This window comes from Tympanuchus pallidicinctus, unplaced genomic scaffold (genome assembly GCF_026119805.1).
Source record: "Tympanuchus pallidicinctus isolate F22 unplaced genomic scaffold, pur_lepc_1.0 scaffold21, whole genome shotgun sequence".
Taxonomy (NCBI): Eukaryota; Metazoa; Chordata; class Aves; order Galliformes; family Phasianidae; genus Tympanuchus; species Tympanuchus pallidicinctus.
The window spans coordinates 11,114,057-11,140,917 of NW_026294733.1; the positions used below are offsets into that span (position 1 = coordinate 11,114,057).

The window sequence follows — 26,861 nt, forward strand, 5'->3', positions numbered from 1 at the left end:
AGGTTGAATGGGGATTTAAGTATTTAAGTACAGAAAAGGTCCCTGTAAGGGAATAGAAATAGTTTCTTCATCCTCTCTGTAGGAAGCAAGAAATAATGGGCTTATTTTGAAGAACAGATTCAAGATAGACACACAAAATTCTCCCAGTGATACAGTGGTGAAAGATTTTGACTGGAAGGGTGTAAAGGCTCCATAACAGGAAAGCTTTAAAATTATGCAAGGGGAGTATTTGTTGGAAACTGCATAAGCACTGGTTCTGTAAGAACTGCTCCTACCTAGTACGGCATTTTCTGTGCTCATGTTTTGTAGGGTGTGCATCCCAGGGCCTGCTTCCTCCCCAGGGTGTGCCAGTTTTCCACTCAGACCTTTTGGGCAGCACAGTGAAGTCCTGGCAGTCACTCCTGCCTCAAGAAGCCCTGAAATCTGCCACCTGTAACTTGCAACAATCCCAAAGTCAGAACAGCAGCAGCTTACACAGAGATTACTTACGCCATTCTTTGCTGCCAGCAATAGGTACTTGAGACCTCTCTTTTCCTTAGGTTGTAGCCCCCTCATGTAGAACACTCCGAGATAAGCCTGTGCCTGCAGCAAAACCACATGATACAAATCAGCCAGGATTTTCCACCTTAATTACTCCTGTTTTTGCAAGTTGTCCAAATGGCAGTAAAAGCTCTGCTGCTGGAGCAGAGCATAATCTCTGGCAACTCATCAGGGACACCTGTGAGACTCACGTGCGCCGTATCGTGATTGCAGCAGAACTTGCTAGGAGAATGAAGGCTGTCCTAGGAAACTCAGTCTGTCATTATAAACATGAAAAATCCCATCTGATCTACAAAACTCCACCACACACACAGTAACACCACCACACTAACAGTATGAGACCCAGAATCTTGTTTCAAACTGTACTGTGGAAGTCAGAGCCAGAGAACGGCTCCTACTTGTGAGCTGTCCGTTAGACATAGCAGATGTACTTCCTGGAACAGCGTGCTACATGAGATACAGTCACTGCCAGAATGGCTTGCATTCATAACACAAGATGCCACATGCCTAAATGTATCCCCTAAAGAGTGGGAAAGGAGGACAGGGTACACAGATCTATGAGGATGAGTCATCCTAAAGTCAGAGACACTGTATGAGGATCTGTTCCTACTCAAAGCATCTCACAGAAGTTCCTCCACCAAAGCAACCTGTACTCTTGCAACTGAGGGGCAGTGAAATACAGTTTTTCAACTGTAGGGTCAGTTTTCCTGAGCTGCTGGTCTAATCTAGGCATTGGAAAGAACAATTACACGCATGTTTGGCTCCGGCTTCAGAGCTGACGTAATTCAGAAGCAGGCACCTGAGTCATACATATCCTAAAGTTTTGCAGTCAGACTCATGCTTGTAGAGCAGGATGATAGACTAGTCTAAACGGGGCAAATGGGATCCTTGCACTTTCTTGTTTCTTTCTTTCTAGGAACAAAAGATATTTTGGAAAGCTATCTCTACTATGGCTGAGAAAGATCTGGAGAGATTATTCTACCAGAGTTTGGACTGCCCTTAATCCTCAAGGTGAGAATGGCTTTTAGTGATGTAAAAAGTATGCCAAAACATGACGTTTGATCCAAATACAGATGTTGTGGAGATCTGTGGTAACTGAGGATACCCTGTGCATTCTAGGAACCTGAAATCTACTTTCATGAAGACCCCTATCTTTTGGATGCAGCAGCCTGTGTTCATTGACAGCTGATGCATCCACGCTGCACGTTCTCCAGGCATGGAACATAAAAGGCTGCCACCTGGCACTAGAGAATGGGCAACTTACCAGGCCTCTAAGAATTGGTGCATCAAGCTCTGCCCTCTTTTGTAAAGTACCCTCTTTATAGTTGGTACCAGTTATGGCTGCATCCTTTCTTCAACCAAGAAAGATAAGAAGCAAGTATCTATCTCAGATGCACGATGGGACCAGAAATTACCAACAAGCCAAAGTCCCATAAGCACATAGAAAATGTCCTGTTCAAGGGGGTTTATGAGAACCACAACAAAAAGCCCAACAGCAAAACAGACAACCAGCACTGTTGACAGAATGGCCACCTATATATGCCATGCATATGCAGGCAGGGCTGTCCCCATACATGGGCAATAGTAGGAGTACTTAGGAAGAATTTTGCTTTTAATCCTAAAAAAACTTCTCTCTTTCCTATGAAAACGTTCAGCTTTTATAATCACTCTCACGTGGTGGACACCAACCTCTATAAGTCCAGCCTCTGCTGCTTGCTCCAGGAATGTCACTGCCTTCTGAAGCCTGTGCCATTCATTTTCAGGACTGTGGCACAAGAGGCACCTAGCATAGCGGTACTGTGCCATGGGGTGACAGCTGCTGGCTGCAAGGTAGTAATAAAAAGCTGCCTGCAAACAGAGAAACATGCTTGTGTCAGTCAGGTAATACATGCCCTCAAACACGATGTGACTCCCCTCTGGCCAGGACAAGCTTAACCTCTCTGTCCAGACCTATCAGAAGCTGCACATGCTTACCCTGGCAACCCTCCCACATTTTTCTTCTGCAGCGGACTATCACTGCTCAAGAGCCCTCTAACCACCTCTGCCTTCTCTAGTCAAAAGTCCGAGTTTTGAAGGATATGGCACTGGGCCATCAATACCAAAGCTCACTTCATGCCAGTGGGGATCTGCACGATTACTCAAAACAAGCAGCCTTTGCAGATCTTTTCGGGTACAGGAGGATGCTGACTATGGCTGCACTCACTAGGTGGCAGGCTGTAGTTAAGGTAGCCAAACTGGAAGGCTCGTGATGTAAAGAAATGCTCGGATGTGCAGTGGTGTTTTAAATACAGCAACATGACAGGTTTCTCCTGGGTACTCTTGCAGCTGCTAGTGGCACAGCCTGTGTACCTGCAACAAGACCTCAGCAGCTATGAGAAAGGGGATTTCAGGAGCACATCTCCGAGGGGATCTACGATACTGAAGCCAGCACTGCAACCTGCAGCTTATATTACTTCCAGCATTTTCCAGTCAGACTTCAGAGACTGTCACACCCATTCAAAGGGAGAAAAGTGACTGCACACCCAATGAAGACTGCTTCCATAGTGCGTGCCACACACATACAGTACAATACTGTACAAGCATTGGATACCTTTTCCAAGTCTTTTCCCGTGCCTCTGCCATGCTCATAACACAGACCCACATTGAACTGGGCTTTGCTGTAGCCTCGATCTGCTGCCAGTTTGAAGCAGGTATAGCCTGTCTGGTAATGGCCTTCTCTCATACTTTCAATGCCTGGGAAGAAAATGGTTTGAAAATAGGGGAAAAGAGCAGAACGCAGCCTCAAATGCAGCAGACACTCCCCAGAGCTACTGACCATCCTTGCCCCATGCCAAATGGTCTGGCCCACTCCTAGCAGGCTCACCAGCCCCCATCCCACATAATCAAAGTTTCCACAGGGAAAACAGCTACACAGTATTTTAGGAACTATTCTGATCTCATTGCAAAGAAGGACCATGTACTAGCACAGCATATGGTTAATGGAGAAGCAGTTTACTTTTCTAGTGCTGCAACTAGTGGTGTATGTAGGGCAGGGAGTTTTTTCTTAGATCACTACATCTTCCTTCAGCTCTTCTTAGAGTTGCAGTTCTGCAATTGCTTTTTCAGCTTGCCAGGAAGACTGAGATCTCAGACAATGAAAAAAGAGCTATGAAGATAGGACAGCTCATGTTGCAAAAAGGACAGAGATGACTTAATTTCCAAATACAGATGTCAGGACAACAGTGCAGATTTCAACCAAGCCTGGATTTAAAAATGCTGACATAAATCAGGTGGCAGGATGAGACAAAGGGCAATAAATCTGTGAAAGTATAGTTGAAATTGCTGAAAGAAGGCTTCAGTTTGGGTATATGCCATCTCTGCCTTCACATAAGGCCTGCAACCATTTGGAGGCCCTCCAAAAAGAGGAATGTGCTGTTTAAGGACAAAACAAACCTAAGTCCACATTACCAAGGATATTGAATGCAATGGATATATCAACCCGGAAAATCTGCTGCAACTGAAAAGCAGCTTCCTCCAAATGCTCTCGCTGAGCTGGGTTTTCCTGCAGAGTCAAAGAAGAAAGTTATAAGACAGCAAAAACATACAAACCCTACAAGAGATTCTTCTTGGAAATGGAGCAATCTGATATTTCTGCTGTCCTGTAGTAAATCAAGAGGGTGATGTAATCTGGTGTCACGTGTCCACATAAAAATCTCCCTGTTTTACACAGACATTGCTCACCTCTGAGCAGGGAGCCTGGTGTACTCACTCAGATATCATTAGAACATATCAGAATTTAACATACCATGAAGAGTTTTCCTCTTCAAAAGTAAGAGTGGCCCTCATTTGCCCTCCAAGATCAATGCACAAGTGGCATTTCTCTCTGTCAAACACACACTGACACACCTGTATATCCTTTACACAATTCAAGCCGAGCCCACACTGACAGCTTACAGAACACTGCAGTCTCCCTAATAAAACTCTGCAGAAACAATGTATTTTCTTCCTCAGTAATGAACAGTATTTTTAACTTCACTGGAGCTCTGGGAGGTGGGAGGATTAGCCTGGCCTGCAGCTTTCATCTCCAAGCCTGAGTACAAATTTAGTGCCATCGAGCGGCGGCAGCACACACTGCACATAAGCTGAGATGCCTCTGCATAGACAGTCACACTGCAAAAATGCCCCTTGCAACCAAAGAGCTTTACAGCTCTTTGGACAAGACACAGGCCGACTCATCTGCTCTCCAGAGAGCCTCCTGAGACCTGCCCCACTGCACACGGCCCTGCAGATGGATGGGGAGCTCATTCCTCACCTCCCTGGGCAGACCAAGTGAAAACCTTTCTGCTAGAGGAGGTCACATTCACGTCAGTGAGGATCTCACTTTGTTAACTGCTGAATATATTTCCATTCTGTTCAGAGTGTCCTTGAGTAATTGCTAAGCTGACTGACTTTTAAAATGGGGAGCTCTGGATTGCAAGGAATTAACAGGCTTAATCACAACAAAAACAATAATATGATTTACAACCTCATGACTCAACCTGATATACCCTCTTCAAGCACAAAGTCTCCCTCTTCCTCTCTCTAACAAACAAGTCTCAGTCTTGATTTGCAGCTTTGGGAGGGGTGACACCATCTTCTCCAGTCATGGACTTGCTTGGAGAAAACCAAAATAGCAACAGTACACAGACACCTAGTGAACGATAGCATCAAAATGCAGATATACCACACTGGTTCTACTTGGTGGGGGTTTTTTGGCACATTTTCTTCCAGTGCTTCTTTACTAGCACTGCTGTTACACAGACACTCCAAAGAACGTCAGTTTGTGGCTCTTGGAACTCTGCTCTGGCCAAAGGGCAGCACATCACATCTTTCATTCTCCCGGCCTCCAGCTATGCAGTGCAGAAAGCAGTCTTGCATGTGAGTGGATTGCTCAGGCTCTGCTTGGGGTTGCACTGAGATGCCTTTCTGTAGCAAAGGGGCCTCAGGCACAGATGGAGCTCACAAAAAAATGAAAGCTTACCTTTGTACTGTGTGGAACTGGCCTCAGGCTGGAGCACTGAGGGACTGGGAACTCCCCTGCATTAAAAGAGGGACAAAAACAGGGTTAAGCAAGGCTGTATATTCACGTCTTCCCTCTGATACCTTTCTCTGCTCTTCCTTTCCTAGACTACTGATGGTGTGCCCAGTTAGGGACACTGACAACAGAAAGAACTGTGACTGATCTGACCTTGGTATCACAATTAGCTAAGCACCATGTGAATGCAGCCCTGGATTCAGCCAATGCACCTCCTCCAGAAAGGGCCCAATCTTGACCCGCTGGTACAAAAAGACAGAGTCTCCCATTTCTTTTGAAAGTTTGTTCCAGCAACTCATAATCATGGCTTTAAAAATCTGTGCTTCATTTCAAATTAAAATACATCTGGTTTCTGCTCTCCGTCACCCGCTCTCGTAGGCTTTTGTCTCTTCACTAAAAAGCCCATTCTCTTTTTCAAAGTCCTGTTACAACTAATCAACCCCTCTTGATTCTTTTCTGTGATTCTAAACAGACTGAGCTGTTCACATCTTTCAACTGAAGTACTTTTCTGCCTGAGTTGATTAATTTTATGACTTTTTTTTTGCCACTATTCCTGAAATTTCAACATTGTTATTGAAGTGAGGACACTCTCACCAGTGTCACGGAAAGGATAAAATTGCCTCCTTATTCAAATTCATAACTGCCTACTTTGCATGTGTCAGAATCATATTTCTGTTCCTGCTGGCCACAGCATCACACTGAGATCTTATGCCTAGGCGCCTGCCTACCCCAGCTCCTTTTCCAGGTAATTTTCCTTGCAGTATACAGTCCTGCTTCCGCAAGGGGATGATCAGACACGCTGCTCTGGCTGTGCTGTGTGCAGGCTCATGTTATCACCCCCCCTACTCATCACCGCCCTCACAGGGCTGGTGGCACAGCCACCTGTTTAGCCACTATCTGTCTGAGTTCAATCAGAATCATCTAATGGAAGCATCTACAACAAAAAGCTCAGGCACTTTGCTCTCGACAGCACCGTGCTGGAAGTGATTACACAAGCATTTATGCCAGCTGCTCCAAGAGTACGGTGACCTCCAGCAAGAAGGACGAACAGCGAGGTTTGACTGAGGCCAATTATTTTTTAACCTGAATCACCATAAGCAGCTATGTCCCACTGGGCACCTGACGCCAGGTGGTGAAGCTGGGATCACTCTAAGCTGGTGCTGCCAGCAGAAGTGGCCGTGTCCTCCCCACATCTCCTCCCCACATCTCCTCCTCACCTTCTCAAGCTGCACGGCTGCAGAGCAGGGAGCTAAAAAGAGTGAGAAGTCAGTCCTTTTGGAGCCTCAGTGCCTTGACTGCCATCACCATACGGCTCTGCAAAAGCCTGTGCTGGCAACAGGGGCAGAAGTGAGCATGGGACAGGCAAGATCACTTCTTTAGTGCCTATACCAAACTATAGGGCATGAAGCTGTGACCTGCCTTCCAGCTGCAACCTCATTATTCCTGGATAAACAATTCCCCTCTGGCAGTATTAGAATGTATTTTATCTAAACAAGTCTCACTCTCACAACAAGCAAGATCACTATGGCAAACACAAGTTCAATTTACCATTCCACCAGAAGTAATATAGTCTGCAAATTTATTAGTTGTACTTTACATTTATTTTCAGATCAGACATAAAATGATCTGATCTTCCTCACTGCAACTCTCTATCTTCTGTCAGTATCTCCCTCATGACGTAGTTTGGTGTTTTGTTTTTTTTTCTAACAACAGTAAGTCTTGTGAAAAAATAAATAAATTGTCTGTATTAAAAAAATGTCCAAACCATTCATTTAAAAAACATTAATCCTTTCATGTGCTCAGGAAACTATCAGAATGTAGAAGCATCCCATATATCCTACACCTCCCCACAACTGGAAATCTCTCCTCAAATCTAATCCCAGCAATCTTCCCAGACTAGAGTTACCACTCCCAGAGATCAGAAGATCGTTTGGAAGAAAACAGAGGGACCAGCCAATCCTGACACTCAGTCCTATCCCCTGATGGATTAAATCAATTAATTCTCTTGGAAGTCTCATTTGAAGCTGGGCAAGCCACAAATCAAAACTCCTCATGGGAATCATTACTCTTAGAACTTGTCTCACAGCAGCCCTCTCAAAACCAGGCACACAGTCTAACACGTTGCTTAGGTTCCTTCATTCGTATGTGGAGAAATAAAGGCACCCCCAAGCAGCACGGAATCTTGTTCTGCTTCAGCAAATTGAGATTAGAATTTTCTGTGCAACAATATTTCTACCCCCTTAAATCTGTGTTATGATGTAACATGACTATGCACCCTTTTCTTTTTTTTCCCATGAGATCTTACAGCTAATAAATATTTTGTGTTTCCCCACTGTTCATCCTGCACTTACCAAATGTTACTCGAAGCTAACTCCAAATGCAGATTTATTAACCTTCTCATAGATAGTCTAGATTGCTCACAATGAAACATCCAAACACTTCACAGGAATTAATTCACAACAAGAGCTGGCCACAATCCAGGACTGCTGCCTCATGGAAAATTTGAGTGTTTCCAATTGGTTTCATTGTGCTTTGAAATGAAAACACACTTTGGAAATGCCTGTAATCTCAGAATTGAAATAACAAATTTTACAGTCCCGTCAGGGGTAAAAAACAACTCCCCAAGGCAACATTCAGCTGCTGTACCACTGAGAATGGCTGTAATCACCTGCTTCTGCACTACATGCCTTTAACTTTCAGAAAGAAAAGCTCTGAGCGAGACAAAAATTGGATGAAAAAATAGGATGTGATCACGCACCTGAAAACTTGCTGACAGTAATACCTGGAATTATATGTTAAGCAACTTTTCAACAGATTTCCTCAAGTTTTCTTTTTAAACACACTTTTTGGGTTGTTTTTTCTTTTTTTTTTAAATAATAGATTCTATCCTACTGCGTTATACTGGAACTGGGACCGTTTGCATACATCACAAAGGTGTTTGCCACTCAAGAAAACAGAGTAGCTGCTTCTAGCAGTCTCAGAGTAGCACGTTTCTGCTGCCTACCACCCTTTGTCACTACTTTAAAGCAAAAGAGTCAGCCTTTCTTTACGGTTTGCTCTCTCATCCTCGTCCATGCCATTTTGGTTACTGTTTTTTAAGACAGAGTGCTCTTCCTAAATTGTTCAAGGCACAGCTATGTTACACTTACACAGATCTATGATACTGTTTTGGCCTCAGCTCCTTCCTTTGCAACAAGTAACATTTCATTTACCTGGCTGCTGTTGAGCACTGACTTCACAGTTTCAAGGCAATCATTAATTTGAGACTCTTCACTCCGTATGTATATTTACAGTTACAGTTCCCTGCACACAGTCCTTCAACCTACCTTGAGATCGCCCTCTTAGGTCTTGTGCCAATCTTTTGCTGTGACTTTTAGGTTTGACTGTCCTGAATAATCTTGTAATTCATTTGCTTCTCCTGTCACCTCAAGCATCACCTTTTTCCAAATCACTGCTGACTCTGCTAAGCAGAACAGGTTTCTGTAAAGCACTTAGGGGAATCCACCAGTAATGGCTTTCCATCATGAAAGCCATTTCTTACGCTTTAAGGAATTTCTAGCCGAAGAGCAGTCCCTCTGTCTTCCCTCACAACAGCTTTATTCCTCCAGATAGCTTTGGCTTAGGTCCTGGTTGAAAGATTTTCAGAAAGCTAAAAGCTGGATAATCTTGCTCCACATGCCTGTTGACTTCTCCAGAGAACTCTAATAGATTTACAAACTCTAACTCTGCTCTCTGTTAAGACTCAGGTAATGGAGCAAGCTGGTCAGAGAAATGACTTCCTAAGCCCTTCCAGACCTTTGATACAGTACGCTCATCCAGGTACCTAACATTTCTATTCTATAATACAGTTTCTATCACCCTATAATTACATTTTTTTGCAGTTCCATGGCACAAACAACCCTGCTTTTCAAAAGCTAGTGTTTAATTCGTCAGTGTTCAGTCTGGTCGTACAGCAGATTTCAGCTCTGGATTACATACCATCATTAGAGACTTAGTGATTTCATAGCCTCCAGAGAACATCTGAACAAAGAGCATGTGGCCTTAGTGACTTGTCACGGTTCAATTTGTCAGTTTGCCTAAAAGCTCTCCCAATTGACTCTCAGTAGGAAACTGTTAAGATATAGACACACATCCACTGCCAACTGTGCCAAGTGAAGACAGACCTGTCTCCACTTATTCCCCACCACCTCTCCCAGAGGTCCATGTCCAGTCATCTGCCAGCAAGGCAGTGTATCTGAATGCTTCTTAATACGCTTCAGGCAAAAGCAGATGGGTTAAACAGTCTAATTGGCAGTTTAGGTAAATTAACCTGGCTGTTTTCCTGGAGCTAATTAGGAACATGGAAACAAAATGCTCCATTTGCCAACTGATGGGAATGGTAACCTCTGGCAGGAGATGGCTTTGATAAGCAGTGATGGGCAGTAGCTTAAATCAGCACAGAAGCAAGCAATGAATGGGGAACCCCCTTGACCTTTCTAGCAACACGTTACATCATCTAACATCTGTGAGCTGTTTATTTAATGTGTCTCATCTACACCACAATCATACGTTCCTGCAAAGCTACTATTAGTAGTTATATGTCTAGTGAATAAACGTATTGTGGGCTTAATCTGACCTTCCTTGATATGACTTAATGTGTTAGATGTCCAGGCACATTTTCCTGGATGACACTACTTTTTTAAAAGTATATTTTCTTGTTTTTATAAAGCCTGTTTTAATAAGAATTCCTTTAATATCCCCTCTCACCACCCTGTCTGCAGCACAAGCACTCATTTTTGTACTCCTGGAAGAAAATAATTCCCTTAGCATCATTTTGTATAGTGAGCCTCTCAGATCACTCTGCAATATTCTCCTGAACCCTCTTGATTGCAAATGTCTGTCCACAATAAAAGAACAGAAACTGAATGTTGTATGCTGGTCACAAAGGCAGACCAACATTGGGAAAGTCAATACTGCTGCACAGTTATACCACGGGCTCCTCCCTGCCTTCAGGAGCTGTTTTCTCCCTGTCTCTGGACTCCTGATTCATCACTCCAGAGTTCTGTCTTTCCATTCCCTTCTCCATGTTTCAAGAAATGGCCACATGCTTCTTGGGTCCTAGCTTTGCCTTAGGAAAACTCTGAAGTCCTTCTGCTACAGGCATCCTGCCCTGTAGCACATTGCACATACCTTCTTCTGCCCACAGCTGCCTCTCTCCTGGCCCCGAGGGGAGGCCTGAGGATGAATTCTCTGGTGCAACCTCTGCTTTCTGCAGGAAGCAGGGCCCCAGCTGGGCACAGGGAAGGCCGGCTGAAGCGTCAGGCACCACTGAAACACAGAGCACAAGTCAATTCCCATGAGCCACGCTGCCTCCACTCTAGGAGCCAAAGCAGAACTTATCTATTCTAGTTGCCTTCTATGCTCTGGCAACAAAGCCGAGCAGGATTGCTCACGGTGTAAGGCCCCAATCAGAGGACAAATATAATGGAAAGCAGAATATAATGTAGGATTGCATCAAACAGGTAGGAAAGAGTAAGATTCCCCGAGCAGATACCAGCCCTTGATCCCTCCAGAGAGCTTGAAAGCTGCCTGTCAGCTTCTGACAGCAACAGGAGAGATGCGAGCTGTCTGGAGGCAGAAATCCTGCCCACAGCCGGGTCCTCCCAACCTAGCGCTGCTGACCTGCGTGCCGTGCGGGCAGCGAGGGCAACCAGGGAGGCCTGGGCTCCCTCCTGGCGTCCGGCAGCGATCGCAGCCACGAGATCTGCCTGACCAGCTGCAGCAGGAGCGCGGCCAGTGCTCCCTGCAATAGAGACAACACAAGTCAGAGGAGTTTCCAGCTCACAGCACTCCTGGACCCGGCTCCCCGCAGGGCACGGCGTCCCCCGCCCACCCGGCCGCTCCTCACCCAGGTGACAGCGTCCAGCACGGAGTAACGCGGCAGCAGGCCGGGCAGCGGCTGCCGCCGTCCCTCACGCTCGCGGCCATGGCGGGGCCCGCCGTGCCGACAACCGGGCGCATCGCAGCACCTGCAAAACACAAGGCGGTGACGGCGGCCCTCGCACCTCGACGGACGGGCAGGGCGCGCCGCCTCGAGCGAGTGAGGGCCGCACTCACCGCGCGGAGCCGCGGCTGTCGGCGGAGTCTCTGTCGGGGGCGGCGGCGGCCGCGGGGCGGGCGGGAGGCGGTAAGCAGCGCGCGAGGCCGCCGCGGCCCAGCAGCAGCCGCCACATGTCGCCCGAGGGACCATAGAGAGGGCGCGTCGCTGGGCGACCGCGGAGCAGAGCGGCTCCTCGCGGCCATAGAGAGGGTGGAGACCGGGGACGTTCGGGGGTGTTCTCGCGGGGCTGCGGCGACAGCTCCTGCGTGGGGCTGTGGAAAGAGAGGAGTCAGCACGGGCTGAACGGGCTGAGGGCAGCGGGAAGGGGATGCGGGCGGTCTGAGGCCGTGAGGACGGGGATAGAGCGGCGCGTACCATAGAGAGGAGCCGGAGCGCCCTGCCCGCCCCTCGGCACAGCGCGGGAACGGCGCGGCGGACCCGGGCCGCAGCCCCGGCGGCAGCCGGCAGCGGGAACGAGCGGGACGACAGGGGGGTGGTCTGATGTGGGCCTGGGGGGTCCCTATAGCTCAGGGGGATAAATCCCGTGGGGCAGGCGGCTGTGCTGCACCTCGGGGGGCTCTGTGGGTAGAGAGGCCTCCTGCTTGCCTGACAGGGTCCCTGTGGGGGGAGGCATGAAGCGCGCCACAGATTGCACGAATATAGCATCTAATCATCTCATAAAGAGCCTTATCTGGGCTTATCAGGGCCTGAGGCAGCATCTGGGCAGGCTGCAGTTCAGTTGCACAAGGAGAAATGCAGGAAAGACACAGATCTGTTGGAGGGCCAAAGAAACGGTCCCAGGACTGCAGCATCTCCCAGCAAGGCGTTGAGGGCTGAGAGCTGGGGCTGTGCAGCTGGAGATGGCTCAGAGGAGACCTATAGCAGCCTGTCAGTATCTCAAGGGGCTGTAGGAAAGAAAGGGACAGACTCTTCAGCAGGGTCTGTTGTGATGAGATGAGAGGAAATGGCTTCAAACTAAAAGAGGGGAGATTTAGAGTGGATACAAAGAAGATGTTTTTATGAGAAGTGAGGCACTGGCAGAGAGTGCTCAGAAGTGCAGTGGATGCCTCATCCCTGCAGATCTCCAAGGTCAGGCTGGATGGGGCTCTGAGCGCCCGGTGGAGCTCTAGGTGTCCCTGTTCATTGCAGGGAGTGGGACTAGACGACCTTTAAAGGTCCCTTCCAACTCAAACATTTCTATGATTCTGTGAATAAGGTCATGTCAGGTGTGATCAGAAACTTGAGTAATCCTGCAATCAGTGGTTTGATTAGTTATGAACATTCATAAGTTGGGAAACTGAATACATGAAATGTTGGAGAATGGAAATGTATGAAATAATGCATGAAGTGAGCCCACAGCCTGGCTTAGTGATGGAGGTGCTCACTGAGGGTCCTGGGCTCTGCATACTGCTGTGTTTGGTTCAGCTGTGCTGCAGCAGGAGATGGCAGAGTTCCCAATCAGCAGCACCAGTGTGCACAGAAATTGATGTGCTTCCTATTCTCCTTACCCTGGTGAATTCCTTCAGAAGCATGAATGTTGTTGCTCCTCTGCTCATTGCAGCTGAATGGAGCACTTTCATATCTGTTTCTTAGTTCTGTAGGCACATAAGTGCTTGGTCATTCTGGCAATTTGTCTCTTTTTCAAGAATATGGTTTTCCCTTTGCTGGTAATTCCTGTTATGAACTCGTAGTTCTTGTTGAGCATTATTCCTGCTCTCTGCGTGGATGGCTGCAAGGTTCAGCTCTGAATGTGGCTTTTAAAGGGTATGGAATCACTCTGCTGTCATTCTGAAAGCTTTATCCAACCGCTAGATTTCTTTTAGTTCTTCATGCTTCTTTTTCTTTTTTTGTTGTATCATATGGGGCACGTTGTTTACCATTTTCTCCACAGATCTGTCCTGATACTGTAATTATAAAGTTGTTTAGCTATCTGTTTTAGTAAATGTATCTGTATAAAACATTGGATGTTATGATTGTCTTGCTATAATGTTACTAGATGTATTTCCCAAGCTACTAAGTTTGTTTGGAGATGAAAATTAGATGCAAAATAGAAATATAAGCACCTCCATTCTGTAATCTTGCCATAATTTTCTCTCTCATCAATGTAGTATCAGTAATTAATGCTCCTAGAAACGTACACTTTCTTTGTTGCTATGGGTTTATCCGAGATCTCAGCTAATCACAGAATTATTGTTGCTGTTATCCCAGTTTTCTTTCAAGTCCCCAGCTGCCTGGTGTGTGATACTCTGTCTTTTCTGCAACTGGCAAGTCAATAGCGAAGCTAATCTGTTTTGATTCATATCATGAGGATGCCACAGGAGTTGGAACAACTTCAGTTGTGCAATTGCTGCGCATTTATGGCTTCTACTCTGGAAAAAGAAAATAGCTGAATGAGAGGAGATGAGAGAGGCTCTGAGCAATGAGGCAGGGGACTGTCCAGAGTGAGAATCAAGTGGAGGTAGCCAAGGTTGGTGTGGGGTAACATGGCTAAGGGAGTGAGTGTGGTGGTGGAGCGATGTGACTGAGCTGTGCAAGCAGGGCTGTGTGTTCTGTGCTTGCTCAGGTCAGCTGCTTTGTGTCCTTGCAGTGAGAGAGCGGAAAGGACATGGCAACAAAGGTGATAAGCCATGAGGAATTGCTGCAGGTGCCGGAGTGCCTGACTACAGCTTTTCTAATAGTAGGTGGTGGGATTTTATTCCTTGCCTCCAAGGATTGCTGAGGGAAGTAGGCAATCTCATTGCAAGGTCACTTTGAAAAGTCATGGTAATTCAGGAGAGGTTTCTGTTGGTTGGAAAAAGGCAAATATCTTGCATACATGCAGGAGGGGTGGGAAGAAGGATTGGGCAGTTTTAGAGCAGTCAGCGTAACCTCAGTCTCTGGAGAGGTGGTGGCACATCTTTCCCTAGAAAGCCAGGGCATGTGAAGGGCGAGAAGGTTTGGGGAACAGCCACTGTGAGTTTGACAGGTGCAAATTGTGCCTCCCCAACCTGCTTGCCTTCTGTGGTGAGACTGGCTCAGTGAACAAAGAGAGAGCTGCATGTATTGTGTACGTTGACTTTAGCAAGGCTTTTGACATCGTCTCCCATAGTACTGCTTTACCAGGTTGGTGAGGTATGGGCTGGATAAATGGGCTATAAATCAGATGTAAAATTGCTTGGATTCCTTGGCTCAGATGATGGGGATCTGTGGAATAGCCCACCGAGTGACCTGAATAGGCAGAGAGATCAGAGTTTGTTATCACATAATAATTTAAAGAAAATAAATACTTTGCTCCTTAAGGAATATATTTATTTTGGTGGAAAGAAGAAACCAGGCTGGTTTTAGAAAGTAAGCTAAAACCAAACATTGAAGTTGTAAGAGGTCATACAAATTCTCAGATCTTACAAAAGCCTCAGAATTGAAGTCACTCGTTTATTTGTTGGTTTAAATACTTGTTAATGTCAGTTCCCATTTAAAGTCTGGGCAAAACCAACTTATCCAAGATCCTCATTGTTTCTTTAAGACTCATTTGCCACTGGAACTTCATTCCCTGCATGCTGGAACTGTTTCCTCCTGTCTCACAGTGGTCTTTGGTGAGTTGGATAATTATTTTGTCTGTATCCTTTTTCTGCATCTTGAGCAAAGTAACCCAGTGGAAGATGCAAGCTTTGATGCACATTTTTTTCTCTAGTTAGATATTTATGGTAAAAATATCAGGCGACTCTGACCAAGTCTGCTTGAATCACTGTAATTACAGATGATCTAGTTTCACAGCTCACAGACAAAGAAAATGTGTTTGTTTTACTTTATTAGATTTCTTATAATATGTCCACACAAAAACAAATGTACACATACACACTCTGTCAATACTGCCAACTGCAATTTATTAAGGTTTATAAATTTATTCCACTAGGTCAGTTTATTGTTAAACAGACAATGAATGCAGGATCAATGCTAAAGATGGGAAGCCTACGTTTCCAAGTAAACAATCTGGTCTTTCTACTAAAAGGTTTATAAGAGATGCTTTTGAGAAGATCATAATTAATTACAGACTTAAAACCTGAGCTGTATTTCTCTTAATGTGGCTGTGTTTTTCTATTATGAAAATAAAGAAAGGAAGGTATTTGGGCATAAGCTGGAGCTTGCACTGCTGCTCGCTCTTCCCTGCCTGCTGCAGTGCCCCTCAGTCACTCACTGTAATCCAGAGCTGATGCTGGGAACGTGGTTGGGGGATATATCTTGTTGCTTTGTGATGAACTCCGAGGCCCTGGGAGAATCTCTTGGTGTTGACAGCCCCTGACAGTAAATGTCACATGAATTCGGAGGGAGCTCAGAGCCTTTTGGTGACTGCTATGAGAAGAGACATAATGACAGAAAACCTGATTGATGAGCAGTGCCACAAGTAGAGGGAGTGCTGTGTGGTGATTGCCTATAATTGAATGGTCCATGGAAGTTATTTCTGGGTTTCCTTTGAACGGTGACATACACTCCCAAAGTGTTTCCACATGGGAGACCTGCAGATTTTAACCCTTGTACTCGGCAGCTCCCTGTTAACGCCGCGTTAACAGACCTTAAAATTTAATGGGCTGTTTTTACTTCGTGCCCCACGCTGAGCTCTATCACAATAATTAAACAAATGTCGACGACCAATGATGGCCGGTCGCGCAATTACCTCTGGAAATGTTTCCTTGTCAGCTTTTGCCTCCTCTTTTTATTGCTTCCTCCTTGTAGCTCAGCTCTGTGATCTGACAGCAGGGAGACGTTGATTATCAAGGTTCTCCCGAATCTGATGATGTGCTCCTGTACCACGGGCTTGTCGCAGCCATGTTAAGCACAGCAGTGATGCTCGTGGCATTAAATGGGAATGTGAGCCCTTCTAGACCCCTCACCCAGGAAAGCAGCTGCCCTCGCTGACCAATTAAATTGCCTTCCCTCTCATTAAAACCCTTGTGCAGGCTCTGGTATGTCACAGATCTTTAAAATCTCCATTATAAATTCCACTTTCTTCTGGGTATTTTTAGCTTTTACTTGAAGAAATGATTATTGTCTCTTGCACTTAACCATATCAATTTTGGCTCCACAGACATCTCCTCTGGGCCATATTGAAAGACCTGAGCTGATTGGAACTGCTGAATCTGTGGGGAGGATTTCAACAGAGCTCTGAGTTACTGGGACATGGGAGGTGTGCAAGGAGTGGGGAGGAAAATTCTAGCCCTCCCCCTTCCCTTTGGTAAGTCAGGAGCACATCCCTTACAGATTTACTTCGTTGTGCCAATTTAATGTGATTTCTTCTGAGGGCCGGGAACCACTCAAGGAAGGCTGACAGGTTTTATCAACAGAATGGAAAGTGAAGTGATAAGGTGAGAGTTATTGACCTGATAACTAACAAACAGAAAACTTCAGTGTCCCTCAAGCTAAATATTGCACTCAGCAGGTAACTAAAAGATGGCAACAGCTGTGGTCTTGTCACTGAGTGAGAGTATGTTTTCATGTAGAGGAGCAGGAGGTGAACTGTGAAAACAAACACATTCCGTTTGCTACAGACTATTTCCCTCTATTACTTTTAATGAGAGCTAAACTCCAAAATGCACAATGGGACAATAATATTTTAGATAGAAGGAACTCTTTGCGCGGATCCTAAATTCTAGACACCAGGTTGCAATTAAAATGATTGCTTTCGTATTATTAATAGCTCACCAGTAGTTTAAGGCTGTCAGCAGGTGGGGGACCAATTGGTACAATCCACTGCACACCTGACTGGAAAGAAGTGCTGTCCTTGAAGGAGCCAAGCTAATAACCCGAACCCACAATGCTCAAATGAGTTTGAAAAATGAGAGAAGCATAAAAAGGTGAAAGGAGCTGTGTTAAAATGCTATGGAGGCAACCTGGCTGGGTTGCTGTAGTCAGTTAAATGTTAGTAAATGCTGCCTAAGTGTTCTGTGGTGATGGTTTTGTGGTGTTTTTTTGTCAGTTTTTTTTTTTGCTTTTAATTCTAAAGTTGTAGTGTGGGAAGGGCAGATGGGAAAGGAAGCAGAGACCTCTAATGAGTGATGATTTAGAAGTAACAGGCACAGAAAGTACTGCAAGTGCAGCAGTCTTTTGTTCCTCCTTTACTCCCCATATGTTTTTTCCTGAAACCGTGCTGGGGATTGTCTGAAATCTGTGCCTGAAACCTAGCTGTCGTCATTCCTACACATGCCTTGAAATTCCTGTGACAGAATATGAAGGCTTCAGTAGCTGAACAAAAAGGCAGGTGACAGAGTGCTCGTGCAATGTCCATTTCCCCTTGCTGGCACCTGGCCTGCTCAGTACAACTGGGAAAGACAAATGGCAAGTCAACACTTCCTATTCAACCTCTGCATGCTAACTTTGTTTTTCACTTTGAAGCGTTTTTGTACTCCTTATCATGTTTGTCATTCTGCCATGTATCATTTCATTCTCCTTTAGAGATTTTTTTTGTTCCTTCTTTTTACTTGAGGTGAGGATACCAGAACTGCACTTGATATTTGAGAAGCAGATGCAGCATGAATTCACACAGTGATGTAGTCATACCTTTTTTTTCCCTAAGAATTCTGAACTTATGATTTTCTTTCTTTTTTTGACTGCTATTGAGCAATAAGGTGATGTATTCATAGAACTAACTTTATACTTTCAAGATGTGATTCCTAAATTGGGCAAACTGGTTCAGAGTGCACTGCTCTGTTTGGAAAGTCAGTGTTGCTTTTCTTGGATAGCCAGATTGTAGTTGTCAGCACTGAAATTTCCCTTCCATTTTATTGTGAGTCCGCTCGGTGTCATCACATCTTTCCATTTTTGCAGTAATTATTTTCCTAATGAATTCCATTTCAATCAGAAATCTTCATTTTGCTATTCCACCTTCTTTCCAGACCATTTCTGAATGCACTGAACACTACGGGCCTTATTACGTATCCCCATGGGACTCCACTGATGGTCTTTCTCCTCTGAGAAAACTCATCCTTTAGTCTAATCTTCAATTCTTATATTTAATGAGTTATTTATCTCTGTGAGGTCTTTGCTTGTAGACCACAGTTGATTAGTTGTGAGGAGGGATCACCTTAAATGTCGGAGGCTTATGGAAGCTTGGGGTGAATTGGAAATACAGGGACAATTTCTCAGCTGCATCTCTGTGGCTCGTGTGCTTCTGATGCCTTCAAAGAATTCCAGCAGATTTAGTAGGCTCAGATTCCTTTTGCAAAATCACTGTTTACTTTTCCTTAACGTGTTGCATTTATTCATGTATTCACTCATTCTCATCTTTACTGGAGCTTCCACCAACGTGACCAGTATGGACATTAGACTTAGTGTTCTGTGGTTTCTTGAGTTGCTGCTGGATTTATTTTTAAAATCTGATTTCTCGTTAGTTACCTTTCAGCCCTTTGATAATAGCAGTGATTTTCAGCAAAAGGTTACATACTATAAGTATTAGCTCAGATGATTCATGTTTAACATTCTATAAAAACCTTGTATGAATATCACCCACTCCCAGTGATAGATCGTTATGCATTTTGTCTCCTTTGTAATCTACTCCTAACAATGTTTTAAATTAGGGCAGGCCTTCTATCTCTTCCAAACGAGATGGTGGTTTCAGAGTTTCTGGAGATTCTCCAGGTAAACAGTGATTTAAATGTGTTTGGGGTTTTTTGCTATGGCATTATCTTCTCTGAGTATTTCTTTCATACGTACAAAGCCCACTGGCTCTTGTAAGCGTCTTGCTCTTGATGTGTTCAAGAAGGATTTATTACAATTTTTTTTATTTCTTCAGCAAACTGCTTCTAAACTCTTTCTTCAGTCTACATTATTGTGCTTTTACATTTAGTCTGCCAGAATTTATGTTCTTTTTAGTTTTCCTTTTTCAGACACAACTTCAGCTTTTTGCAGGATACCTTTTAACTTCCAACAGCCTCCCTGATCCTGCTGTTTTATGATGCTAGCTTTTTGTTTTTCTCTCAAGTCTTTTTTGACAGGTTATATGCATTTGCTTTGAGCCTCCAATACAGAATCCTAAAATAGTCTACCTGCCATCTAAAAACATTTTGCCTTTCTGGCTGCCACTCTGAGTGTTTTTTTTAATTTCCTTTTTCAAAAATTTTTATTTATTTTTACTTTTTTTTTTTTTTTTTTTTTTTTCTATTTTGAATTCCCCTTCTCTGGAATCAAGCACAACCGTTGCAATTGCCAGCTTTTATTTTATTTTATTTCAGAGTCTGCAGTCACAAACTACATGAAAAGCTTAAGGATTTTGACCTAGCTTAATATTTAGGAAGGCTGGAAAGATCAGCCTCTAACATTTCACCATTAACTGTGAGCAGGCAAGGAAGTGGCTGCTGGGGCTGGAGCCTGTGGGAATCCCTGCTCTCACGCAGCAGCTTCTCTCGTCCCACCTTGGAACAAAATAACAGGTAACTGGAGAAAAAGCAGCCTGGGCTGATTTGTCACCACGTCACTGAAGTTTGATATGAGGTTGAGTGTTTTGAAGCAGAGGCTGTTTGTACTAGGCTGTGGGAAGTAGGGTGAGATATAGCGGAGTCATGCTGACAGCGTCCACTTCTCAGGTTACCTGACGTGGGATGGTGTAACAAGAGGTCTGGAAGGATAGTGTGTGATAATGCCAGAGAGGTGAGAGCTCTGACTGCTTCGTAACTTCTTTTGCACATAACAAATCACGGGTAAGGCCTGACAACCAAAGAAGGAAAACTGCAGGTAGTAGAGCTGGCTTTCTAGCTGATTCTTTTCGGATCTCTCCAATTGCAAACTGCACCTTGCAGCAAGTAGTGCCTGCTTACTAACAGCTCCAAAGCTTCTCTGGGAGAGGTGGGGATAAGCAGTCTTTACCAACAGGTGCTGCACTTCAGCACGTGACTAAAGCTTGCTTACTGGTGAGAAGCATTTGCTCAGAGGTTGAAAGGCACCACCAGTCAGATGCTGCAGAATGCACTTAAAGCCAGAGTGAGCCATACAACGCCAGTTACTGTGCCATTCTGACTGGCATTGACTGCTTAGCAACAGTGAGAGTGAAAGGGATACAGATGAATTGACTGTTTTCTGAGCAAGCTGGGTAGGAGTAGAAGTAATTAGCTGCTAGCTGATGAAAAGGCATGCTTAATTATTTGAATAATTATAGATATAATAGGTGAGGAATTATTCAGTAAAAGTAAGAAAACCAATATGTTGCAAAGAAGGTAATCAAAATGGAAGAGAAAATGACAGCAGTGTGAATTCTTGAGAAGGTGATGTAAAGAATTAACATGATAAATCTGAAATCTTTTGGATTTTCTCTCTGACATATCAACTCAGTTTAACCATGGTGTAAGGATGCACAGAGCTAACAAGGTCTGTGGCTTGCATTATTTCTGGTTTTGTGTAACACTGATTTAACTGATTATATGCTAGTGCACTTGAGCTTTATTTTCATATCTCTCAGAACCTGCACAGCTTTATGAGGGTCATCGTTCTTCCAGCAACACTGCAGTGCAACCATTTAATTTGCTAAGTCATGTGGGGAGCTGGTTCTGATCAATATTACTAATTGATTATAACTGTTTGATAAGGCAGCACTGATTTCCCTTGGCACCTGAAGCAAGTAACTGCTACTAAGAAGCAGTCGTGTCATTCAGTTAACTTATTCTGTGCACACTGAAGATAACAGGCTGAATGGCAGTGGCAGACATTAGGAATACGTTCTTCATTTGGGATGTGTAATCACTAAAATGGATAATCTGAGAAAAAAGTTCAAATACTTATCTCTTGGTGTCAGAATGGGTGTAGGTGCTGCTGGTTCTGTTTCCGTAGTAGGGAATAGACCAGGTGCTAATGGCAGCAGCAGTGGTCTGGTGTCTTCTGTGAGTTTGACTCTGAGAGGCCCAAGATTTATGCATTTTTTTTCTTTTTCTAAAATTGTCATAGCTATAGATGTGAGTGGAATGGGAGACTTCGTCAGCAGCAGCTCTAATTTAGGTTCTGTGAGACTGAAAGCAGTGGTGCCAAATGCTTATAAGCCCTTTTATCCATTGTGCTGGTTAGAAAGGAAAATTAAAATACAAAGATTTTTCTGAATTAATATTTGAGCACTAATTATTAAAATGGCTTCTGATTAACGAGTTGCAAGTCAAGCTGGTTTGGCAAATAGCATTTTGATAAGGTATTTGTAAGACAGATAGTCGTGAGATGGGAAGTTGAAGGTATAACACTGTAACCTTAATGATGATGTTAATGCAGAAATGATGTAAATGTGTATGAGCAATGACTGTGTGAAGTCACTAGGGTACATCAGGACAAATTGACTACAGACAAACCGATCAGCATCAGCTAAGCACAGAATCACTGTAGAGGGAAGCTGGAGGAAATCTCAGCAGATTATTACTTAGTTCATCTCCTTTCACCACAGGATGCCCGCTGATGGCATTCGTGGCATAAGCAGAAATGAATATTTCTCTTCCATTTCGTGGCAGACTTTTGTGAGCGACAGGGCTGTTCTGCACCTGTCCTGACTGTCCTGATCCTGTCAGGGCTGTTATTGCCTCTTTCCTCCGTCTTCTCTCTTCTGAGCACTTCCTATTCTCAGCCTTCGGATTCAGGTCATGTTTTCCAGACCTCTAGCCATTGTTATGCTTGCTGCTTGCCCTGTCAGCCCTTCCTGAGGAGCATTATCCAAGACTGGACATGCCTGTGCACTGAGGCATTACTAATATTGAATACAGTAAGAGAACCTGCAAGATGTCTTGTAGGTAATTCTTCTGTTAATGTGTCCATGCAGTGCTTCCTCTTTGCTCAAGAGAATGACCCCTGTTCAGCTTTTGAGCCATCACAACCTTCAGGTTTTGGTTTTTTGGGTTTTTTTGTTTTTGTTTTTTTTGCAGGCTGCTTTCTGTCCACCATATGCATGAGCTGTATTTGTGTTCTTTGCTCCTGCCTAAGTTGAAATGCTACGCTTATTACAATTGAGATGATTCCTATTTTTATAGACAGCTTGTCCAAGTTGTCAAAAGTTTTTAATACTTCTATCTCCTGTGTATTTGTAGTCACTCTTCACTGATTTAATCTTGGCAGGTTTAATAAACAGTCCATTTCTTCAGCCCAGCTATCAATAAAATATTGAATGGAACCGATGAAAGCTGAATAACCGTTCAATTTCTCCTTTAAATTTCACAGTGAATCATTAGAAACTGATCTCAGAGTGTGGATTCCAACCAGATTTGTGCTGTGCCTTCAACTTGGGCATTCATGCACTCGTGAATGTCATGTGGGAAAAGTTACATGCCTCAGTAACACTGAGGTATGTGGCATCTGGTGCTTCTTCCCTATCTGCAAAGTCTTATCTGCCAGAGAGGGAAATTAGACAGAGTCAGCTTGATTTCTTCATGAGGAGTTCATGTTGACAAGTCCTCATCTCCTTATTAGTTTCTGTGTGCTTAGAAATAATTCAGATTATTCTGGTGTTTTTCTCCTCCTGGAAATTAAATCTTTTTGTGCCTTAGCTATTCTGTTTGACTTGCAGAATATAACTTTTAATGATTCAAGTTGCTTCAACATGTAAGAACTTTAAGGACAGTTGTGAAGGCAATGATATAGACTTCTTACCAGCAGAAAACCTGTGCTAAAGCACAAAGACACAAAAGACTCTTGAGAAAATGGTGAAAGGAATATTTTAACAAAAAAAAAAAAAAAAAATTCAGTCTGAGAAATTAAGGAGCAAATTCAGTTTTACATGAATAAGAAATTTCAAGTTAGCTTGGGAGTATTCTGAACATTTTGTCCTACAATTCTGAATAGTCTTGTAGCGATACGATCAGAGTCATATAAAAGAAGAAGTTGGGAAACCTTAAATTTAGCTGCTCTGACTTTTTTCCCTGTAATAGATTGGTAGTGAAGATCTATGAAAATAGAAATAGAGATTAGAATAAATTTCATAACCTTTTAACCCAGAAAGCCTGGATCTCTTCAGCAAAGTGTTTTCTGAACTCTAATATATGCTCAGTGTTGACACGGGCTTATTCACAGAGCAGAGTGACCTTTGCACAGCTCATTGCAAGTGCATGTGTGATGAGTTCTCCTATCTCCTGTTCAAAACAGCCACCTGACAGTTACGTTTGATCTCACCAAAGCAAAGTATTAGGCTTTGTCCCAAAGCACTTCTGCTGGGGCACTTGGTACTGTGTGTACAGGAGGTGTGTGTATATTTATATGAACGTTCCTGTATATCAGTCAAACGATGGACATGCATTGCATCAGTATGAACCCTTTGCTGGATTTCAGAAACTTGAGTTTTGCCCAAATTCAGTATTCTAAAGGGCAAAAAAACCATGCCTCAACAAACTCTTAATCATGCATTTACAAGCCTTGTGGTCAGTACCTCTTTTCTGCGCATTTTGTTGTGTAGAATTATCATAGCTGTGCCTTGCAATGTTTGGAAGATGTAACCTACTGTCAGAGGAGGGAAATGCAAAGTATCCTCTGAGTCCCAAAATATAGGCAGATGCATTCCGTTTTGAGAGCAGGAACTTTGAAGAGTGTGCGGGGGACCTGTTAGGATGCTTTACTACTTTGACCCTTTTTCTGCCACCTTCTTCAGCCTAGGTCCCCTTCTCCTTCCTGGCTCTTATAGCTCGAGGAGCTGCGAAGTACTGTAGAATCACTGATGTGTGAAAAGTGTTCTGTCATTCTGGCATCCTTTGGTTTTTTGTGTGCCCTCCACAGGCAGGCGCTCACTGCGAGCCTGGAAATGATCTTGGTGATGGAGCTGAGACACATGAATTTACTGAGGGCAGGAGTGAAAGGCAATTTGGTGCAGATTTTGTAACAGAGAGGTGAGTCATTTCTTAATAGTGAGGACTTTTGAATATTACCTCTAGGTGACTTCTATTACAAGGCAGCAGTTAACATATTGCTGTGAATTGGCTTGGAAAAAAGATTAAATTGCAAAAGTACACGAATTTTAAATAGAAATAATAATGACAATAAAATTGGTTGAAAGAACAGAGCTACAGTAACAAGGTAACATTTTAAAAATAAATGGGTAGCTAGGAAAGGTTGTAGGGAGACATGCTGCTTGGAGATCACAGAGGCCCCTAGGTTTGACAGCTTCTGTGACTGCATGGAGCAGAGACACGCAGCCAGCCCCCGCTCTCTCCTGGCGTATTGTACTGCACAGCAATCAGGCTTAGTAACACATTGCTGAGAGAGACTCCCACTAGTTAGTATTCATTATAGATGGCATTTTTCAGATTGCAGCGCAGCAGTGTAAACAAGTGATGCTGGAGGAAGGGTGGAGAGCAGCGCTTCTCCAAGCTGTGATTTGTTTCCTGTTGATATTTACTTGACTACACAAACCTGTGGTACCACCAGTATTAGGAAGGGAAAGTAACTCTCAAACAACCAGCATGTTCCAGCATTCTTGCAGGAGAGCAGCACGGCAGGAGGCAAAACACAGTTCCGGCAGTAGGACATGCGTGTGGCTGCCTTGTGAGGCTGAAACATCTGGTAGACCTCACTCTGTGAGTTACTGCGTGTCTGCAGGCCTGCCTGGGTGCTGCCAGCTGCCTGCTCTGCATTCCCATTTACGCTGCACTTTGTACATCTTGTCTGCACGAGGAGGGAGCCTGTCTCTGCAGATGGGTGCTCTTGTGCTGGGACACCCTCAGCTGTGAGCAGAAAGCTACCCAGACACACTGGTATCCTGAGAAGGACCAGCATCCTAAAGGTGCTGAGTTTGACTGGCTGCTGACATGCCCAAGTCTGGCTTAGCATTGGCTGGTGACCCAAAGAGCTGTTACCCCTGCATGTTCGCCCTGGTTTGCAGAGAATGGGGGTGTGTGGCTCACAGTGCATCCCATAGAGGTTGGCCCCATGCTAGCTGTTTTGTTTTGGTTCTTGGGTTAGTATTTTTTTGTTGTTGTTCTTTTGTGAGACCGGTTTTTTTTCCACATGAGCCTGCTGTCAACCACCCAAAAAAACAACACAGCTTAGCCATGACATATAAATCATTAATTCCTGTAAGCCACAAGGGTGCAGTGTGGTGGCAGTGCTCTCCATCCTTTCCTTTCCAGCTGGGGGTGTTCTCTTTTCTCCGAAGCCTGCTTGCTTTTGAAATACCTGGGTTGATACCTATCTTTTTTTTTTCTTTTTTTTCCTGAGGTGTTAATGACAGATTGTCTTAAGGGTATTTGATTCCCCCCATAACTACTTCACAGTAATAACTAACTTATGAATGGGACCTATTCAAAAATACAGGAGCTTCTTAAAAGGAAATTAAAAGCAGCGGATATAAGCATGCAGAAGATGAGAAACTAGATGAAAACACCCTATCCGAAGCTCAGAGCAATATATCACGAAGTGGAATGATTCTGCAGGGGACAAAAAAGGCAATATTCCAACTGCAGAGTGGAAGTCAGTATTCAAAGTCTGGGAGTGCTGAGCAAATAAAGAAACTATTCAAAAAGAAATACAAAACAACAGCAACCCAAAACAAACAAGCAAGCAAAACCTACAAAAAAAACCCAAACAAACCACTGAAACAATCCACCAACAAAAACCATAAACTATCAAGCTAAACCTGTAGGGCAAGCAAGAGAAACCCTTAAGGAAAGACCTGGTAAAAGAATAATAAAAACAGCTAGTAGAAATATTTAAAATGACCACAATCAGGTATTTTTCCAGAGATCTGTGAATTACTGTAAGAGAGGAAAAGCACTGAAAGGCAAACAAAGCTTTGTTGATGTTTGCTGTGGTTAAGGTTGGTTATTCTCCCTTGAGAGCCAAACTTATGGGGACAAGTGTAAGGAACTGTCTCAAATTAAGTGACATTAAAATGCATTTTAGGACTAATTGATAAGATGAAGAGTCAAAAAGTGCCAAGACCATATGGTATTCACTCAAGAGCTCTGAAGGAAAACAAATATGCAATTATAGAGCTACTATAGTTTGTAACCCGTCACTTAAATCAGTCTCCCTGCAGGAAGCTTGGAAGATGGTTAATGTGACAACAATTGCTGAGAAGGTCCCCAGGAGTGAAATGGAGAACTGCAGACCGTCACATTGGAGTCTGTACTGAGCAAGTGAGTGGAAATTATAAGAATAAAATGCATAAATGGGTAAAATCTTGTCTGTTAGGGAACATTTTTCCAGTGAGAAACCACATTTCACACATTCACGGTGGAATCCAGTGAAAGACTACTGAAGATGCAGGTAATCCAG

The 26,861-nt window shown here is 44.0% G+C and overlaps 1 protein-coding gene and 1 long non-coding RNA gene across 29 annotated transcripts in view; one reads left to right on the plus strand and one right to left on the minus strand.

The window, feature by feature from the left end:
- The window catches only part of DELE1 (DAP3 binding cell death enhancer 1), an 18,947-nt gene extending 7,127 nt beyond the window's left edge, over positions 1 to 11,820 (minus strand). For all 3 annotated transcript variants that reach the window (XM_052684917.1, XM_052684918.1, XM_052684916.1), the window contains exons 1-9: positions 11,690 to 11,820; positions 11,481 to 11,601; positions 11,255 to 11,375; positions 10,763 to 10,900; positions 5,540 to 5,595; positions 3,988 to 4,081; positions 3,131 to 3,273; positions 2,230 to 2,388; positions 490 to 582 (exon numbers count right to left, since the gene is read on the minus strand). In XM_052684917.1, coding sequence (XP_052540877.1) covers positions 490 to 582; positions 2,230 to 2,388; positions 3,131 to 3,273; positions 3,988 to 4,081; positions 5,540 to 5,595; positions 10,763 to 10,900; positions 11,255 to 11,375; positions 11,481 to 11,601; positions 11,690 to 11,805 — 1,041 coding nt within the window. In that variant the 5' untranslated portion in view covers positions 11,806 to 11,820. The remainder of the gene's footprint in view (positions 1 to 489; positions 583 to 2,229; positions 2,389 to 3,130; positions 3,274 to 3,987; positions 4,082 to 5,539; positions 5,596 to 10,762; positions 10,901 to 11,254; positions 11,376 to 11,480; positions 11,602 to 11,689) is intronic.
- LOC128081575 (uncharacterized) overlaps positions 11,798 to 26,861 on the plus strand; it is a 50,604-nt gene continuing 35,540 nt past the window's right edge. For 7 of the 26 annotated variants that reach the window (XR_008207240.1, XR_008207239.1, XR_008207230.1 and 4 more), the window contains exons 1-5: positions 11,800 to 14,139; positions 15,175 to 15,244; positions 16,735 to 16,881; positions 24,366 to 24,475; positions 26,623 to 26,722. This is a non-coding gene — a long non-coding RNA (uncharacterized LOC128081575). Of the gene's footprint in view, positions 14,140 to 14,259; positions 14,350 to 15,174; positions 15,245 to 16,734; positions 16,882 to 24,365; positions 24,476 to 26,611; positions 26,723 to 26,861 lie in introns of all 26 variants that reach the window. The other 19 variants (XR_008207224.1, XR_008207229.1, XR_008207236.1 and 16 more) reach the window with 10 other exon arrangements.